At 38.3% G+C, this 15,098-nt stretch overlaps 1 protein-coding gene across 9 annotated transcripts in view; it reads right to left on the bottom strand.

Annotated features, from left to right (window-relative positions):
• DYRK1A (dual specificity tyrosine phosphorylation regulated kinase 1A) overlaps positions 1–15,098 on the bottom strand; it is a 145,787-nt gene that overhangs the window by 86,630 nt on the left and 44,059 nt on the right. For 7 of the 9 annotated variants that reach the window (XM_042238441.1, XM_060396447.1, XM_027961686.2 and 4 more), the window contains exon 2: positions 7,913–7,998. The exons of the other annotated variants lie outside the window; for them this stretch is intronic. In XM_042238441.1, the coding sequence (XP_042094375.1) occupies positions 7,913–7,922 (10 nt within the window). In that variant the 5' untranslated portion in view covers positions 7,923–7,998. The remainder of the gene's footprint in view (positions 1–7,912; positions 7,999–15,098) is intronic. 9 annotated transcript variants of the gene reach the window in all.

Below are 15,098 nucleotides of genomic sequence, written 5' to 3'. Positions count from 1 at the left end.
TCCTTGCCCTCAAAGAGAGGAAAAAAAAAATTACATTTTGTGTTTTACTGAATGGGGAAGAGGGAGAACTAAAGTTTCAGACCTCTTTACCAATAACTCTGCATAACTGTAACAACATCTTTTTCTACTAGACTTACGTAAAAATGGATATTAGATGATCACTTCAAATATATGAAAAAAACAAAATGTTAGTTTTTCAAGTAACTTGAGTTACCAGAAAAAAACTCTTTACTCCAACACATTTTTTTTCCCTATCTACCCTTCTCCTGCAAATAAAAACTGAGTAATACCAATAAGTAGGAAAAAAATCAGCATTATAAATTAAATAGTCCTTCAATACAATTTTAAATTATGTAAATGAGATGGATTTAAACTAACTGTTAAGTCTGATAAAATCTGAAACATTAAACAGGTGATTTGAGAAGACAGGTCAAATGCTCAAAACAAGGGTAAATTTAAGAAAACGCAAGCTCAAAATAAGCATAAATAGTATGTCATAACAACTGAGAGGGGAGAGAATAAAAATAACAGAAATAGGCCACATCTACCAGGCACCAGCTATGTAAGCGCTCAGCATTCCACCGTGAGGCTGTATTGCTATTACTATGCTTCCTATTCCCCTATTCCTGTGAAGCAAGTGAGACATGGAGCTGCGTGTTTTGTTCTTGTAGTTACCCAAATCCCTTGTTTTCCTTTCTTCTCATCCTGTGTCTAGGTCACCTGAAGAAGCATGACCTACTGTTTCCCCTACTTGTAACACCACTGAAATTTAATTACCAACTTTCCCCCCTCCCCCCCATTCTCCAAGCATCCAATCTGAAGGAATCTTTTATTTCCCATTAGTAACTGATGCAATCAGAACTTTATTCTTTTCTTATGTTGTTTCTCCTGTATCTTCATTGCAGAGAATCTAGCCATTACATATTATACTCATGCATAAGCATCAATTTAAGTTCCACAAGTACCTATTTAAAGCTCCTTTTATGTCAGTGTCCCTGCAGTCTCCTTGGTTGCCAAACTTTATTCCCTGGTAGATTCCTTAAGAAGTGTTCAAAGAAAGAACAGCCTCCAAGTTCACATTCACATTCGTAACATTTGTTTGCTGTTTTCTCACTTGAGTCAATTCAGCTGGATATAAAACTCCTGGCTCTTATTTGTTCTCCTGGTGTTTATTAGAAGTTGTTATTCCACTGCTTCCAGAATAGAGCACTGTTATCAAAACCAGATAATCCAACAATCTTCCCCTTAAAAGATTTGGATCTTTGCCTACATACTCCAAGAATTTTCCTTGAAGTCCAATAACGTTTAAAGAATATATCTACATGGTAGTCGTTTCTGGATCAATTTCTCCAAGTATATAACTTTTCAAATGTAGTGGTAACCCTTTTACTTTTTTTTAATTTCAGGAAACTTACGTGAATTATAATTATTAGAATTTATTAAGTTTCACTGCTCTGGTTTCTCTTCAGAGACTCTGGTATTGTTTCTATGTTGATATTTCTTTGCCTCTCTTTGGTAAATGTCACCTTTTCTAGAACATTTCTTTTTCTTCAATTCTTTTTTTAAAATTTTTGTCTGTTTATCTTCTGTTTCTCCAAAGACAATTTCTATTGTTCGTTTCACTTTAGCGTACCTTCTAGTCGCGCTTCATTTTTCAAATGATTCTTTATTTCCCTTTACCATTTCTATTCCTTATTTAGATTTCTGTTGCTCTTCCCAGGTGGCGCTAGTGGTAAAGAACCTGCCTGCCAATGCAGGAGACCCAAGAGGCTCAGGTTTGATCCCTGGGTCAAGAAGCTTCCCTGGAGGAGGGCATGGCAACCCACTCCAGTATTCATGCCTGGAGAATCCCATGGACAGAGGAGCCTGGTGGGGTACATACAGTCCATGGGGTCGTAAAGAGCTGGACATGACTGAGAGACTAACGCTCCATATTTGTATCATCTAAATTTCTTTCAGTGTGAATTCATTTGGAAACATCAGGCTATAGTTTTCGTTTGTTTTGTAAGCATTTCTTTCCAGCATGCTTTCATTGTCTGCAGAAATATTTTTCTCTCATTCCTTTTTTCTTATGAAAGTAAGCTCGGGGGGGGGGGGGAATTTGACTGAGTCAGTTGGTCTCTTTCATGCAAAATAAAAAAACTTTGAGGAAGCTGGAGTAGATTTTCCAAGTTCAGGAAGTTCTCCTCTGTCTTCCTCAAGGGGAAACGAAGCATACCAAAATACAGACTCATGACTGAGGTCTCCTGTACTTCCACCTTCCCCCTATCTTACTTGCCCTTCTCCCCTTCTCCCCCATGGTCTTCATCCTGCTTCATTTGGATTCCATTATCAGTAGCGTCTCCTCAGTGTGGGACTCTGACCAGGAAGGGAACTTCAACCGGTCGGTTTTGAAGATTCACAGGCACCAGAGGGCTCTAACACCACAGAACTCACTGGGAGCCTCTGCTACACTGAGAACTCACAAACACCTGTTCGTTTTAGCTGCTGTTCTCAACCTTTCTTGCCACACTTTGCAGGGACTTTTTGTTAGTTAGCTTGGGGTTCTCCTGTTCTCAAATCCATCAAATTCCTGCTGCTTTCTTCTGAATCTTTCAGTGCAAATGTTGACACCATTCAGGTCTTGTAGTTATTGGAGACTGGTCCTCATCTACTTCTATTAAGAGTCTGTGGTGATAGTGTTTTAGACAAAGTGTCCATCCATTTTTGGTTTTGCCATGCTAGTTACTCTATATTTAGGGAAAACTGTCAAGATTCAAAACACTATGTCCTACTCTTATCTTCCCAGATCTCATACATTCTTCTGAAGGTACATTTAGCAAGTATCCCTAAAATTTAAAATAATGAGTGTGAATCCATTTGCTTTCACGAAGGTCTTGAATAAAGGTATTAAGGCCTAAGAAATACAACTTTACAACATGGCTAACCTCAGGTTTTCCACCATCTTCTCTATAAATAGTCTATGCTCTCTTATGAGACACACACCTGATGCAATCACTGTTACTCCCTTTATCTAGAAACCAGAAACAGTAAAAAAAAAAGAAAGAAAGAAAAGAAACATAAAAGGAAATGGAAAATAATGTGGAACTCTTAAAACCACCTGAAGAAATTTATTAAAGGAGACATTCCGAGTAGATATTTCTACGCATTAATAGAGTAACAATTTTTGTTCTTTTAACAAGTATTCGTTGAACGCTTTCTATGTCACAAGAACCCTGTTAGACACAGAACACAAAAATGCGAATAAGCCATGGTCCTCTGACTCTGAGGATCAGATTAGCTGGGACCAAAACATGGCAAGCTAACACATGCAAATGCCATGAAAGCATTAAACAAAAGCACTTGCTAGAAAGAATCCTGGGAGAATATTTACTGAACTACGTTAGGTTTGTCGCTTCATGCATTTCTGAAACAACTAAACTTTTTCCTCCACTGAGAACACACTATCACTTTTATAAAAATTTTCTAAAACAGAAGATTCTTCTCTTTGCCAGCTGAATTGGAAACTTATTTTTAACTATAATACTCATTGCTCACAAAGATATATTAAAAAGACAAACATTTGTCTAATGCTAGTAAGTATAAACTGGTACATTTACCAAACACCTTTCTAAAGAGTTTTAAGAAGGGCCTTAAAATTTTTTAAGCCCTATGAGCCAAAATATTTACACTCCTAGGGACAAACTACAAGGCAATAATTCAACATACAAATACTCACGCACAAATGTTAGTACTTTTTAAAAAAGTGAAAAAGTAAACTTAAAAAAACATCCCAAAGACATCTAACTTAACTAGGAAATGAGCATATAAAGAAACAGCTTCAAATCACATATTTTAAAATAAATTTCTAAAATAATGTGCCCTCAAAATGTTACAGTTCTGAATGCTCTGAATGTGCTCCAAGCTGAAAAGAACAGACCACCATAGTTAGTTAAGTTTTTGATGACACAGGGAAATGTTCACAATATAATGCTGGGCAATAAAAGAGAAAATATAAACAATGTGAAAACAGATTCTGCCCAAGCACGCCGACCTAGTCAGATGATTTTAATAAAAAATGGCATCAAAAACAAAATACTGGAAGAGAAAGTGCCCTAGCGTAATGGGTAATAGAATTCTGGGTATATTTCCTTCCACTCATCCATAGTCTTATAAATTTCCAGATTTTTTCACTGATACTACATTACCGAGTCAACAGGGAGAAAAACTTAAAACCTGAGCGCAAAAATAAATTCACCAGATTTAACCATTCACCAAAACCCAACTTGTTGAATTATTAAGCACAAAATCAGACCGCTCAGGATTAAGAAATGAATGAGAACTAAAGAAGGGAAAACACATACAGGAAAAGACTATTTACACAGGACCATGTGAAGAACAAGAACGAAAGGAGGGAAACAGGCAATATACTCTCAAATATCAAAATGCACAAACCCTTTTACTCCTTTCCGTGCACCTGTGTATATAAATGGGACTACAGAAATTGACTTTAAGCTCACAGATCTGATTTCTAATTGCTGTATATTAGAATATCTCATACTCCTGTGATCACTGTAGTATGCAAACTTTGTCCCACAAAACTCACATTTTAATCTGTTAAAACTGCCACCTCAAATAGCTTTAATCGTTTAAGTTTATAGAAATATGGTAGACAATATAATCAAGTCAGCAGAATTTAAAATAAATTTATAATGTTCATCCTCAAATAGTTATAGTTCTGTATGTTCTAGAACTATTTCAAGTTTTCAAATAACTAGCTTATCATTAAAAAAAAAAATTTCAGTTGTTAAAGAAGCCCAGCAAAGTATAGTATCATCTGCCATAACCAACAGCTTTTCCAATTAACGTTCCACTGAATGTTAATAGGTATAAATAAGAAATAAAAGGAAGGGGAGGTCCTCTTATCAAATAAATTTGAAAAATACAAGTGCTTTTAGGTTAATGTGCACAGTGATCTCTGAAGCAGTGAATTTTCCAAATTAAATCTCCTAAGTACTTTCTACATTCTAAATAAACTGAATTTGGTTACTGCTTAATTCAAAGGAGTGAGGAGTAGCTCCTAGGTTCTCAGGATGATCGATCGCATGCTTGGGGTTGTCACTCAACGCTAACAGGAATGAATAAGAGAGGAGAAAGTGTGTGCAGCAGAGACATATAGGAGGCAGTTATGTAAGTCTGGAGCTCAGAAAAGAAGAGTGGGACACAAAAGCAGATTTTGACAACATGTAGGTATCAGGTGAAGACATTACTGCGAATGTCTTAACCAGAAAGTGCTTTCTATTTTTACTCTAGGTATCTTGAATTCGACAGACAAGGTTCTAAAATTTATCATAAACATCCACTGCATAATTTGCTTATATATCTTCTCCCTCTCCCAGCTGAAATGTGTTCCTTGATTCCCAAGCAAAGGAATCCTCACAAACCGAGCACTACTATTGCACCTGGTACAAAGCAAATGTTAGTGAAACCCATGTTTGGTCATAAGCGACTTTTCTTCCAAAGGTCAAAAAATGATCCAATCTTACCTAATATATAGCCTAACTGTACTTTAAAATATGAAAAATGCTCTCAAACAAGTACAGAAACACCTATAAACACACGTACTAAAGATATATTAAAGTTTAACTTTAGCTTGCTGTTCAGTAGAAACTGATTATTAAGCTTTGGCTTTTGAAAAGCGCAGTCAGTCAAAACATACTTCAATGTCCTTTCTAGCAGCCCTGAAAGGGCACCTAAAATGAAGTGGCATGAGAGAGTAAGGCATCGTCACATCTCACCAACATATAGTCAAGACCATGACTGCCTGGGGAAACAACACTCACTTCCAAGTATGCAAAAACATTCTAGAAATAACTCCCAATGAAAAACTCCTTATGAGCTTTTACATGTTAAAATCCTGTCCGCTGAATAATAAATGTGTGCATCGTAAAACCAGAGCAAACTGCATTAATTAAAGATGATTATAAAAGCTGTTAATTTTACATTCAAAAACAATTATTAACTTTCAAACTGTTGAAGGGGAAATACACCAACAGCTAAGACACACATCAGAGTCAAACCTTCCTTCTTCAGTCTTTCCCCTTATCAGCCAGTAAATGTTGGTAATTTTTAAAGACTACCGGGCTGAGTAAAAGACTAGATTACACTACAAATCTGATATTTGAAAATTTTCTGTGTGTTCCAGCACTCATAAAATGAACTAGATAATCTTTATAAACTGGATTTACCCTTTAGATATTTCAGTTCATCCATAAGCCTCTCAAGAAAAAGAGCTATTTGGAAACTTCTCATATCTTGTGACAAGAAACTAGAAATAAAAGAGCAACTCTGCCACCTCAAAGTTCCTTAAGGGAAAACCTCTAGAATCATTAATATTCATGGATAAGTCTTTCGAGACACCCCCAGAACACTCTGTTCCTCTACTGACCGCAGGTGAAAGCAAGCATCTACCTGGTATAGCCAGTGTGCTAGCACCGTGCCCAAGGGGCAACCCGGGAGCTGACAGGGCTCAGCACTGTTCCTGCACCAGAAGGTCACACTTATGAAATCTGACAATACAGTTTTCATAAAATTCTACAATGTTTTCTGTAAATTCTTTATTTACTCCTCCATGACACTGATATTCGGCCTCAGCATCGTGATGATTCTATCAGCCACTCAACCGACATGTGTCCATGGTGTGCCTCTGGTATGTACAGGCAAACACGTGTGCACCCTTGAGACACAGATCACAGCAATAATCACTGAATCGCCTTTTACTCAAAAAAGAATTACCATCGAACCCGTTGAGCTCCTCATGAATGTAAAATATGATTTGATCTATAATTAATATATATTCAAGCACATTTCTTCATACAAAATGGTACACCTGAGACATTATTTTTCTTTAATTCCACCCTGAAGTCAAAAAAAGGTAATTTTTTTCTGTTTAAAAAACAAAGATCGCCAAAACCAAAAACCAATGACAAAAACTTTAACACCTTCACCAATAATGTAATTAAGTATCTATCCAAGATTTATGTAGTTACTTCTTTTCCAGTTAAAGACCACATTTTCAGTTTATAAATCAAGCAAGAATGTCTGTGTCCAGGTCCACAAATATAAGCCACTTGGTTCAACAAAATGTCTCCTAATCAGCCTGATTTTAAAACATTCAAATTTAAACATTAATAACACCTTATCCATTAGCTACACTACATTTTCAAGAGTTTGAACATGGCCACAGATACAACAGCCTTCATTTTTCTGTGTATAAGATCACCTCAATTAATTATAAACCAATCAAAACTATTCTTTCAAAACTGCCTTCTATACTGCTTCTCCTATATAAATACAAACAACAAAACGATAAAAGAGGAGACAAGGAAGAAAGAAAGGAGAAAGAGAGGAATGAAGGAAGGGATGGAGAGAGGCAGGAAAGAAAACATAAAACCCCAGACCATACTGTTTTAAGGAGTCATACATATGGGTGTAACACATCCTTAATTTAATGGTTGGAGTCTTATTTAAGACGCACCGCTAACATCTACTCCATCAGCCTTCACAGCTCTGCTCTAAAGGGATCTGGGGGAACATGCATTCACCCAGAAAGGTGAATATTTTATTTATCTTTAACAGAAACACTTCAAATCTGGCCAAAGTACTTTAGCCAGTCATCCCCTTTTGAAAAGGTCAAGAACTAGCAATTACTATGCTGTATTTGTATTAATATCACTCTCAGTTACTGATTATCAAACTGATGCCCAAAGTCAAGTCTAATAATACCCCAACTGTATCTTTCCATTTAGTGATCTAAATAATTCTCCCCACTAATGCTGTTTATCAGAAAGCTCCCCCCCATTCAAAATATACCACCAGTTCCCACATTCTCTCAGACAGCCATAGTTTTACTGTATTTCAAAACTTGAGTCACCTGTATGCATCGTCTTCTTTCAAGTCTCATATCATCCTGATGGGGTGGGGGGAGGGAGGGAAGAGTCCAGCAGCAAAACTATAACACTGTGTGAAGAAAAACAGATTATGATAAGAGATAAGGATGCAAGACAATTACCCCTAATTGAGGAACATCTAATGTAAACACAACCCCCAAAACACAGAGATAAACGGACTGTAAATTCATTTGCTAACATTTATTTAAGCTTACTTGAAAATAATTTTCATTAATGAAAACCAATTATATATAAAATATAAAGTAACTGCCAGGGAGAAAAAGTTTTAAAATCTGACTACTACCAACAAAAAAATTCACACATTTCTAGGTATGAAATAAACTGTCAATACTCCCCTAGTCTACGTAATTTATCAGAAGAAAATTATCTACATTTTATAATCTGCATCAATTCACAAATCAGTATGAATGTGAATTCACTTTTCACCATGGCTTACTATCAAAGGTAAAGAAAGTTGCTTTATAGGAACAATCAGATGTCAATCTTCCAGGGTTACAGGTAAATTGAGACACTGCTCACAACTGCTCCTCTAAGCCCACAAACTCTCTTGTGCTCTCCAAGCGGCTTCCCCTACTTATTCTTTGACTTTAAACTCCTACTTACTTCCACTGCTATTTCATGATTGGCCAGCAAATTTCAGGACTAATGGGAAAGCAAAAGCACCTCTTGCTTTTGTCAACTAAGAGCACACAATAACAGACAAGACAAAGATAAGCACAGGCTGAAAATCAACAAAGGAGTTTGGTCTAAAAATCTAGTTTTCAAATTGATACTGTGGAATTCAGTATTATTCTAAATGAAACAATGTTGCTTACGTTGGCCAAGTTCCCAGGCTAGCCAAAAGACATCCATCTATTGAGACCAAAAGATATTACACCAGCCACGGGCACTGGGAACTCTGCAGGAGCAACACAGAAACTTCACCAATTCTAGATCCTCTCTTTATGTGGAAAAATTCTAAAGTAGGTTGTTTCCCTTTGTTAGCACTCTCTCAACTCTTGATGCTTGCAATTCCCTAAATTTACATGAAGACACTCCAATCATCCTGTTAATAGTAATAACCCTTTCCCCGGAGTACCAGTATGTTCCTAAATTACCACCCCAAAGTTCCTGTTGCCTCAATGGAGTTCACTTCAGGTATGCGACAGGAAAAAAACAACTGGGCTGAAATAATTCACTTTTTAACATCTGCAGTTTTCAACAAGGATGCTAGCTAAATAGATCAAATAAACCCCTAATTGGTAGAATTCTAATAGTACTGCAAAATAACATTAAAAAATACTGCGATAGTGTGAGGAAAAGTTTTAGCCAAGTGGGTCATAATATGGATTTGAGTCTGTATTTACTGTCCCCAAATATTTCTGCTTTTCACTTATTTCTCATCCTACTTTTGAGCCCCTGGTGTTCTTTAAAAGCTCAAAACATGGAAGAGCAGCTCAGAGATAGCAGTTTACACGTATGAACTACTTGTAAATTAGGAACCACCTGTCTCTGAAATCATTCCTTGATTCCAGATTCCATTCTTGAAAAACCACTTTTCCAGTTTCGATGCTGCTATGGTACCAAGTAAAACCCTAAGCATGAGACCAGCTGGTATCCAGCCTGGAGGAAAGGGGGATACGGACAGAGAGAGGAACACAAAAGCAGCGCATCTGAAGTTTTACTTGCAAAAATAACATATGAACAAGATTAAAGATTTTTACTTCAAAAACATAGTTTTCTAATTTTCCCCCTCATAAATGGTCAGTCTTAAAAAATAATAATAATAAAAGTCTTTATAAATTCAACATAAACTACAGTAAAGGAAAACGTGAAATTTAAACTCTCTAGCTATGAACTACACATTTTCAAATCCTTCAGGCTCTCAACATTCTATTCTTCACCTGTAAAATGTCACAATGCTATCTCCACCCTGCCAACTTCAATGGCTTCCACAGGAGAAGATGACTGGGCCAATGGCATAATGGATAACGCATCTGCCTCTGGATTATCAAAATGATCTACCTCACCCTAAAACTGACATCTTTTAGGGGGGGAAAAAAAATCAACCATTTAATCACTACTCATTTGAAAAACAGCCTTTAGCAAAGGATAAAGAATCTCAGCGAGTTAGGAAACTGGCTGCTGAGGTATGCTGCAGCTAAACCATCATCTACTGTGAAGTGAAGGCGCTCAGTCGTGTCCGAGTCTTTGCGACCCCAGGGACTGCAGCCCACCAGGCTTCTCTGTCCATGGGATTCTCCAGGCAAGAGGACTGGAGTGGGGTGCCATTGCCTTCTCCGCATAGACTGACTAATGATAAACTTCTCAAGTCTAGACATTGGATTACTAAATAAAGATTCTAGCGATTACTCCAATATATCCTTCAGGCTTGTCACTTTTTAAAAAAACAATGGTCTGCATCAGATGTGAGTTTCGACAATCACTAGGTTACAGCAAACACCAAATGGACTTTGCAAACTACAGATACAGTTTTCTTTCTAAAGAAGCTTACAAATTCAGTCATATTTTAATTTTTTTCTGAAAAAAAACCTACAGTGATTTTATCTTTTCCCCTACAAATGGAACCATTCACAAATTACGGAGCAAAATTAGATGCTAATGAAAAACATGTACTATCCTTACCACAGAAACCTCCCATAATCCTCAGAATCTTTTACAGTATGTTTTAGCTCACATTTTGCCAAAGGCTACAATGTAGGAACTGAGCTTAAGTGGTTTTTGAAGCTAAACTTACAAACCATTTTGCTAGCTGTCTGAAATCACTGCGTACAATTAACCCACAGCACATGTGCAGGGAGGGCCAACGGCATTTCAACAAGCTTGAGTTTCGGTGCATGGTATGCTCAGCAAAGCACAGACGTGGTCTCTTGGTATCTGTTCTTTCTCGAGAGGTCAGGGAGACAAGAGGGGAGGGGAGGAGAAGGAGGGGGAAAGGATATGAAGACACCCAACTGAAAGTACTCTTGTGCTGGGATTTATAAAATCACTACAAATCTAAAAAAAAAAAAAAAAAAAAAAAACCTAGAGTGGCAAAACTGTGATTGAAATGAATGGATTAGCATGATATGGCAAACCCAGACTAACCTGAGAGTTAATGAACTAAGGGCTTTCCTTGTGGCTCAGTGGTCAAGAATCTGCCTGCAGTGTGGGAGACCTGGGTTCGATCCCTGGTTGGGGAAGATCCCCTAAAGAAGGGAAAGGCTACCCCCTCCAGTATTCTGGTCTGGAGAATTCCACGGACTGTATAGTCTATGGGGTCACAAAGAGTCGGACATCACTGAGTGACTTTCATTTTCTTCCATTTAATGAACTAAATGGCAGTCATTGATGTATTTTCTGAAGACACAATGTTTTATATTGACGGAAGACTAAAAATTTTATCTAGTTTCAAAATAACTATAGTAGTAGGGAAGTACTGCAAACAGCAGGCAAAAAAAAAATCAGTACTCACAAGCTGAAGTGAGTGAAGTCGCTCAGTCGTGTCCGAGTCTTTGCGACCCCATGGACTGCAGCCTACCAGGCTCCTCCATCCATGGGATTCTCCAGGCAAGAATACTGGAGTGGGTTGCCATTTCCTTCTCCAGGGGATCTTCCCAACCCAGGGATCGAACCCAGGTCTCCCACATTGCAGGCAGACACTTTAACCTCTGAGCCACCAGGGAAGCCCACACAAGCTTCACAAGTACTGGTAGGAACCATCTTATTTCTTAAGCTGGGTCGAAGTACACAGCTGTTGCTTATTATCTTTTAATTTTATGTGTTATATATACTCATATTCACAATTTTAAAAATTTAACCCTTAGGAAAAAACAAAAGGCAAGACGTTTAAAAGGACAATTCAGATTGTACAGAAGATGTCTATTAAGAATAAGCTACAAACAAAAATAATAATAAGTAAGCTACAAAAATGAAAACAAAGTTGAGGGACTTAAAATTTTATTCCATGGATCAAATTACTATGCGGTTATATTCAAATCATACACTGTGACCTGCTTTCCTTATAAACTTCTGCTCATTTACACTAATAGAGTAAGGAAGTCATAGAAGAAAATGTCTTTATTTCAGAAGCAGACTTTCAAGAATTAAAACAGCCAAAGGAGTCATACAGGAAATGTTTTGATACCTAACATGCAAGAAAAAAAAATCTATCACCCTAATTCCCAAAAAGATGATCAAATGGGATATGGTGGTGGTGGGGGGGGGGGGTCTTTTCACTAACTGGGGATTTCAAGAGAAATCCTAAAAACCAAGAATATTTATGACTTACTCTAGAATCCAAGGAAATACCCAGTCTTAAAAGAAAAACAAAAAACAAAAATGCAAAAAGCACTAGAGTTCAAATCAAAATTATGAGTAACACTGCAGAGAAAAGGACCTTCACTATACCCCAACCACTCAGCTGAGACACTTCACAGATGCCGACACACACCCAACAAGCAGGCCCTCTAATTTCACCAGCGTGGACACCAGGGGTCAGACAGATCAAGCAGCCTGGCCTAAAGTCACACCGTGAGAACTCTGGTCCCACACCAAAGTTCACTTCTTTCCGCCACTGCAAGATCCTCTCACTAGGGACCACTGAAATGGTTATAAGAAAGTTACAAACCTGCAAGAATCTAGGTGGACTAAGTCTGATTTTAAGTCTCACCATTTACTCTTCTGCCTCAACCAGGCCAAACATGAATAAAATTCATAAGCAGTAAATTACTTTGTAAAAAAATATTTCAGTTTAGGAGAATAAAAAAGTAACTTTCCTGAAAAGTCAGCCTAGCAGAGAAATTCTGATTATAACATGTAGCAGTTAGCTACATATTCCTTAAAAAAAAAAAAAAAACGAAGACAAGCAGAGAAGAGTGTAAAAACCAAGAGCAGGTAAGTCATTTTTGCACTAAAGCCTCAGGCAAGATAAAAGAATATGAAGAACTATAAACCTGGGTCTTGGATCATATGACTCCACTGGCATGCTAGAAGTGGGAGCAGCTGATACATGGGGTTTAAACAGAAAGAAGAATGTGATTTCTCATGAAACTGAAAATAAAGAACACAACTCGGAGTAAGCATTGGAGAGAAGGTTCAAGAAGTAAGACCTGAGTGGGTTAAATAAATAATGCCCCAATTTTTGCTACCTTAAGCACCAAGTTACCTGGGCTCTCCAGGACTACATCTGGGCTAAACTGAGACAAAATTACGCACTATATATCTGGCTACAGCAATAAGCTCAGGAAAACAGGATGGAAATAACTCATAGGCATATTATCTGTAACAACACAGAATGCATTGACAGGTATCTTTTTTAAGACTGGAGAGCAGAGACTGAGAAGTTAATAGGAGTAGTGGTGGTGGTGTAATGGCTAAGTCGTGTCCGACTCTTGCAACCCCGTGGACTGTAGCCCACCAGGCTCCTCTGTCCATGGGATTTTCCAGGCAAGAAAACTGGAGTGGGTAGCCCTTCCCTTCTCCAGAGGATCTTCCAACCAAGGGATTGAACTCAGGTCTCCTGCATTGCAGGCAGATTCTTTACTGACTGAGCTATGAGGGAAGCCTCATTGGAGTAGGCTATGACCAAAAAAAGTACTTGTACCCTGCCACTAATTCAAAATATATAAATGACCACTGATACTGTGGCCTTCCTGGTGCTTCAGATGGTTGATCCCTGGGTTGGGAAGATCCCCTGGAGAAGGGAAGGGCTACCCACTCCAGTTTTCTTGCCTGGAGAATCCCATGGACAGAGGTTACAGTCCATGGGGTTGCAGAGTCAGACACGACTAAGCGACTGACACTTTCACCAATACTGTATTTTGCTTGCCGTCTTTTGTCTCCTTTAGTGAGTGTGAAAACAATTATTTTCACAGATTTATACAACCTTCAAGTCTATCAACATACCTACGTGTTTTCTCTTATATTTCAAGTTCCTCAAACTTCAATATTCAGACCACAGAACTTTTCAGGAACCTAACTTCCACTACTGGAGAGCAATCACTGTATATATACTAAGAAATATCCCATCATAAGCAGACCTAAATTCCAGAGGTTCATTTAAGCTAGCTGGTTGCAAGGCAACATTAAGTATTATTTTAGTCACATGTGGAATTAAGCAGACTTCTCAAGTGCGACTTGCCCCCAGCCTACTCTCTCCTTCAAAGTTTCAGGCCCACATTTCAGAGAGTCCTATGAACTGAGCTTGACGTCCCAGTTATTTTCATTTCCCACTTATTACTGAACGTGAGAGACTTTGTATTTAATGGACACATAAGCACTTTCCTTTAATTCACTTAATTCTCATAAATAATTACATAAGTTACGTAGCACTATTACCCGGTTTACAGGTGAGGAGACTAAGGCCCAGAGAAGTGAGGTCACACAGAGCCACACAGGACTATTTTAGAGAAGCGATTCAAATTCAACCAAACGGACTCCAAAGTTGCCGACCTCAGGCCCCAGGTTAAAATGAATTTATGATCTCCCGACTCTACTCTCCCAACCAAGAAGGAAGAGGAAAGAACAGGTAGGACAGGAAGAAAATCCACTTCTCCCTCCTGTGTTCTCAGTTTTGGTCAATGGGTTTCACCACACCCCAGTCTCCCAAACTAAAACCCTAATAACCTGGGACCTCCTTCCTGCTGCGTATCCCACATCCAATCCACACAAATTCTTGTGTTGGGAAATTCCCTGGTGGTCTAATGGTTAGAACTTAGTGCTTTCACTGCCAGGGCCCAGGTTCAATCCTTGGCTGAGAAACAAAGATTCCACCAGCCACACAGTGCAGCCCCCACTACCCTCAAAAATACTGAAGTCTGTGAACCATCCCAGCAAATGAATCAAACCTAAGGAATCAGTCCCAGAAACCTCCAGTCTACGGCCAGTCTTGATGTCAGAAGTGGACAGTCTCACAGGACTGAGCCCTTTCTTTACCTGTGAGGTCTGATTCTTCCTCCAGGTAGACAGTGTGAGACCTGGGCTGAGTTCTCGGACACCCTGCTGGCATCTGAGAACTGCTTGTGTGAAAGAGCCCCTCCCTATGAAACACACACATACACACTGGAATTGGGCACAGGAACCCTTTGCAAAAACAAATTAAAAGCAAAGTGATATAAACAAAATAAATTTTCTCTCTCTCTTCTGTTGCTATGCTTGCTTCCTATCATC

The sequence above is a fragment of the Ovis aries genome, chromosome 1 (genome assembly GCF_016772045.2).
Source record: "Ovis aries strain OAR_USU_Benz2616 breed Rambouillet chromosome 1, ARS-UI_Ramb_v3.0, whole genome shotgun sequence".
Taxonomy (NCBI): domain Eukaryota; kingdom Metazoa; phylum Chordata; class Mammalia; order Artiodactyla; family Bovidae; genus Ovis; species Ovis aries.
Note: the sequence above shows the minus strand (reverse complement) of the source record. Positions and strands in the feature narration are given on the sequence as shown.